Source organism: Apaloderma vittatum, unplaced genomic scaffold, assembly GCF_000703405.1.
Source record: "Apaloderma vittatum isolate BGI_N311 unplaced genomic scaffold, ASM70340v1 scaffold16761, whole genome shotgun sequence".
In the NCBI taxonomy this organism is placed as follows: domain Eukaryota; kingdom Metazoa; phylum Chordata; class Aves; order Trogoniformes; family Trogonidae; genus Apaloderma; species Apaloderma vittatum.
Genome location: NW_009700934.1, coordinates 1,908 through 7,160, shown reverse-complemented (window position 1 = coordinate 7,160; position 5,253 = coordinate 1,908). Strand labels below are relative to the sequence as shown.

The 5,253-nt window shown below is 41.2% G+C and overlaps 1 protein-coding gene across 1 annotated transcript; it reads left to right on the top strand.

The window, feature by feature from the left end:
• The first annotated feature begins 318 nt into the window (after positions 1-318).
• Positions 319-2,277, top strand: IER3IP1 (immediate early response 3 interacting protein 1). The gene is made up of 3 exons (XM_009878961.1): positions 319-352; positions 1,235-1,336; positions 2,222-2,277. The coding sequence occupies exons 1-3, from the start codon at positions 319-321 to the stop codon at positions 2,275-2,277; spliced, it is 192 nt and encodes a 63-aa protein (XP_009877263.1).
• Positions 2,278-5,253: the final 2,976 nt, after the last annotated feature.

Sequence of the window (5,253 nt, the reverse complement as noted above, 5' to 3'; positions counted from 1 at the left end):
AGGGCGTCTTTGTCCTTTAAAAAGAAAAACTCAACCCTGCGAAATGCAGAAAAGCCACTGACACAAAGATCTGCAATGCTCCAGGGAAAAAATAATAATAAAAAAAACAACCCCCAAACCATCCATGATCTGAACTTTCCCAGTTTCCTGATCTGGAGAATCCTGACTTCTCCAAGTCAGGCTGAGCTAGGATTTTTTGGCAAGAGTGAAGATAGTTCTCTCGTTCTCCCATTCCCTGGTGGCATCCACTGCGAGGGATTTAGAATTTTCTTGTGCTCTCCTGATGAGCAGCAGCTCAAGGAAAAGGGAGGCGCAGGGATGGTTGACGTGGGTCAAGCCACATCAGCCTTGGGTGAGTGGGAAGACTTGGAAATAAACTTCCAAGTTCATCTGAGCAGGCTGGCAAAGCTGGTGATGGAGAGGACTTGCCTACCTTCACCAGCCTGAAGCTAGCAGAGCAAGGGGGACAAGAAAGCAAGAGAAAAAAACATAACTCAGAGGCCGTTTCTGGAAAGAGAAACTCTCGGGTTGCACAGTGTGAGTTTGGATATTGAAAGTCACTCCCTTCTCTGCTCCACTCGTCCCCAAAACGGGTCAAGGCCGTGACCGGCGGGACTCAAAAGTCACTGGTCCCGTTGCTGGGATCACACTCGGCCTCCCCACAGCGGATAAGGAAGAGTTTCTCCCTCGAGGAGCTTTATAAAACCAGTACTTCTGTCTCCCTCTCCAAAGTTCTCAAGTCTGGTTTTGTTTTATTTGACAGTGGTTACAAAAATCACCGTGACAGTTTGGAATCTGTGCTGACCAGTTTCTGTCATGCGGCTTGTTCCTCAGTGCTGAAGCACCGCTTCATACCCAAGAGTTATTTGCTCTTTTATCTTCTGATAAAGGAGTTTAGTTTTATTCTTGCCATTTCTTTTTTGGTTTTGAAGCCCAGATAAACTCACTTTTTTCTCTAGCCTGGAGGGACTAGCGGCATATTGAAAAGGGAAGGGTCTTCTTTAGAGAAAAGTTGTTCTGTCGTTACTGCTGCAGTCATTAAAAGGTTTAACAGTTTTCGCTATATTGTATTAAGATCTCCTCGTGAAATGAAGTGAATTGGTTTGTAGTCTTTCCATGTGAGCATAAACTGAACCATATTTAAGATAATATTGCTGATAGCATTTATTGTGTGGGTTTGTGTTTTGCATTTGGGTTTTTTTTCCCCCTAATGTGCCTGTTTTCTGTTACGCAGTTGGCTGGGGAAGCGATCAAGGGATTGGGGGATTTGGAGAGGAACCAGGAATTAAAGCACAGCTAACGAACCTTATTCGATCTGTACGAACCGTTATGAGAGGTGAGGTGACAGTCTTTTGTTGAAATTATTGCCTGTAGAGTTTTGTTTCCGTGCTTTAACGAAGTAACATCAGTATTTTGACTCTTCTACCAAAGGGCTGCTATTTCTGCTTGTCGCTTCCAATCAATCCTTGCTTCCCATGTGGACTCTGTGTAGTAGGGCACAAGTCCCAGCTAAAGTGCCCTAATTACGATAAACTGTAAAAAATTCCCTGCCTTGTCTGGTCTTTCCTTGGAGTTTGGGAGCTGGGGGGAATCTTGGTGATCAATCGGAGCGTGCAGTTAGCCTCACCTTGGCTAAATTCAATTGTATGAGAAGTACTCAGTGTGGGAAATTTACATTTCTGGGATTCTTAAAGGTAAGCCAGGCTTACATGCCTCAAAGGATGGGATTAAAAAATAAAATAGACTTGAATTTTTAAGTTACTAGTAGTTTTCTTCATTATAAAGCACGTGAAAAATTCCCTTTATAGGCGACAATGAAGAGGAGGTAACAAATCTGACCTGTCTTGCCCACCACAGAGTAAAAACTGGTACATTTCTCTGTAAATCACAGCAAAGCCAAGAACAGAAACTGACTTTGAGAGGGTTCATTTTCACTTGGAGAAAGGGCTGTTTGAGTTAAAGTTAAAACATGATGGGTCCTAAAAAGATATTTATGCTGTTGCTTCCTGCTGATTTTTAGTATCTTTGATCCTGCTCCCTCCTCTAATCTGCATTTTTGCAGAAGAAAATACAGTATATTTTTAAAATTTTGGTTGATTTTGCTCCCTAAAAGATAGTCTCCCAAGATAATAAGTTCTGTTGCTTTTTGTAATGTGATGAAGAAAATTTTCACAGTTGCTGCTCTTTTTTCTTTTTCTTTTTTTTTTTTTAATCCCTTCAGTGCCATTAATAGCAGTGAACTCCGTTACTATTGTTCTCCTCCTGTTGTTTGGTTGAAGATAACGTGGTGAAAATCTTGTTGGACATCCAAAGAATCAGGTTGCTAACCATCACTACTCTGAGGTTTCTGAGATCCAGCACGGTTTGAGCTGTCAGTTTGACATCCAACTTAAAATAATAAAGACACTATTTCTATTTATCCTATTTCCTAATGTTCACTTGCAGTTTCATTAAACAAGATAATGGGATCAGTGCAACAACGCCGCGAATATATTGGACTATGACCAGTTCTATTGCTGCCTGTTAATTGCGCTGACTGTTAAAAAGAGCGCGCGTCGTCACATACTGCAATGATTGTCGATGGGATGCAGTTTTTAAATGTCTCGTTTCTCAGGGATGAGTTTCCTTCAGTACGCTTCCCAATTTATTTTTTACATTAAGAAAAACAACAGTGTTGGGTTTTTTTGTTTTTTTTTTTATTTTGATTGCTGCCACTTAAGAGAATACTAATTAGGCTCTGAAAACATGCTACAAATTATCGAAGTACAGTTGTGACACTGAGGGAGATAAAACCAGCTGGCCAAAGTCCTGATTCTGTTCGCGTTGGAAGTGGAATTTTTCCTGGTTTGATTGAGACCTGGATTTTTCTCTTGGTGTTTCATAGCCTTTTCAGATCAGTGATGTTTCATGCTGGTGGTGAAGTAAGTTGAAAATAGGTGCAATTGCTATGCAAAGTCCAAAAAAAGCTGTACCTAAAGCTGGGCAACTCTGTGTTAATTTAGACTGGCAGGTGATATTAGCGATTAGCATTTTGTTACTGTTCTGCCAAGGACTATTATAATTTCTTAAAATGTGTGTTAAACTTCTGCGTGGTGATTAGTGTGTTGGAAGTGGGGAACTATTTGTATTCTGAGCTTCTCGGGAAACGTGGGAAGGGAATACTGTGCCCTTTCCAAATGCAATTCTTTGTTAAAACACAGCGAATTTATGGCCTCTTCTGTCAGTGCTGCTTCTTCCATCTTCCTTTGTCAAATTAACAACTTTGAAATTGAAACTATGGGTATGATCTTGCACTTCTGTCACAGAGAATATTGCTAATTGCTTTGGTACAGATCTTGTCTCAATTAAGACTGCTGGGTGAGGTCCAATGTTCTATGCCAAGTCGGAATTGAAGAAGGACGATTCTCATTCTTTAGAAAAATTAGAAGTCGTACGTCTGTTCCTCCACTAAAGTGTTTTAGGTGGTTTTTAAAGTTGGGGAAGGCCAAAGGAAACCTGGCAGTTTCATTATTTTTAAACGGCTTAGCTGATCATCTCTTCTTCCGACGTCTTGATGACTGAAGCGTACACTGTTGTATACAAAGATAATTCTGTAAAATGTGTAAATTAATTTAATGGTCTTCAGTTGCAGTGTTTTGCAGAGTAGAGTATATCCAGGAGGAGAGTCTTTTGTTGTTTCCTTTTCTTAGTGAAAACTTGTAAATAAATTCTGAATTTCTAAGTTAAGCACTATCTCTCATAACTCACTCTCTATCTGTGTTCAGTGGGGGTATCCTAGAACTCTGCTTCATCCTGTTTCAGAGACCAGAGTTCCTGTTCTTACATGAAGTACTTTTTTCTCATCCCTGTGCCACTTGGAATTACCTTATTTTCACTATGAATCTGTATTTTGGTTTATGTAGCAAACCTAATGAGCCATGGAAACATGGGCTAGAGGCAGCATAGAATCGTGCTAGCATTTAAATTCTAAAGCAGGTAGATCTATTATAAAATATTTTTTATAATCATCTCTGTGCAATTCAGAGGTGATGAGGGCATGGTCTGGATCAGTTATTTTTGTATATCTGTCTTTCATGGAAACCGGACACGATGTTTGTGAAACAGATGAAACATGGAAGGTATGCTGGCCTTGTTGTAAAATTACAAAAGCCGGTAATAAAGGTTACAAGCAGCAGGTTTAAAAGTGGGTGAAAAGTGATTTTCCTCATCTTCCCGTCCTTTCAGAAAGGCTGAAATTTCAATGAGTGGCTTAACAGCACGTGGGCAGATCATTTCAAAACCACTTGGGCACGTGCAGCAAAAAGAAGCAGTGGCACTGTGCTTTTTCTGCATTTGAGGCAAAACTGGGACGTGTTTGACCTGGCAGCTGCAAAACAGCGAGTCAAAGTGGGGCAGGAGCTGAAGCTCAGGTCTCCCAGGTAATGAGCAGGGAGGAGGGCAGAAGGGTAGCCAGCAGACAGGCAGAGAAAGGAGTGTAGGAAGCAGCAAGGGAATAATTACACTGCTGCTATCTCCTCAAGTGGCTTTGAGCAGTTCCAAGACACGTCAGCTGTGACTGAGTTCAAACAAGGTGAAACACCTCAAACCCGACGGGTTCAGGTTTGTCAGTACTGGGGAACGAGTGAAAACGTTTCCACCAGGCAAAGAGCTCCACGTGCAAAGCAGCCTGCGCTCCAGTAGTCACTTCAAAGCATTAAGAGCCTTATCACTCACACCTGGCAAGGAACTGACAACAAACAGAACATTTTACAGATCAGGATGAGGATTAAGACTTTGCAGCGTTGAATAATTGGCTCTAGTAAGATTTTGTAAGCAGAGGATGCTTTCACAGCAGCGGACTGCAGTGTGGTGGTACCAGTCATGGCGGGCCGTGTAGGAAAAATGAACTTTGTGAGACACTGAGGACTGTAAAGACTCTGTCCTCAAACCACTACAGACACTTCACAGAGTCCTTAGTGCAAATATGAATGGGAATAAAGGAACAATTCCACGTACCTGTAGTGCTAAAGGTTTTGTTTTGAAGGGCATGGGGACAGGCAAAGGCAAAGTAAGAAGGTAATGGGTATATACTTGAATAAATGAATCTAACTCCTTTTACTTACTTGACCTCTCACCTTAGGTTGCAATGTTATGAATTTAAAATCATCTTATCCCATAGGCCTTCGGGTTTTTGATGTACCATCACAATATAAAAATAAATGTGAATCATACTTACTTCACTGATGTGCCCTGTCCTAGTCTGAGCCAAAAAAA

Excerpts from the sequence above, each read along its gene's own strand:
- IER3IP1 (XM_009878961.1), top strand. The coding sequence starts at position 319 with ATGGTTGACGTGGGTCAAGCCACATCAGCCTTGG. Across the intron at positions 353-1,234 it reads TCAAGCCACATCAGCCTTGG|TTGGCTGGGGAAGCGATCAA; the intron begins GTGAGTGGGAAG and ends TCTGTTACGCAG. Across the intron at positions 1,337-2,221 it reads TGTACGAACCGTTATGAGAG|TGCCATTAATAGCAGTGAAC; the intron begins GTGAGGTGACAG and ends TAATCCCTTCAG.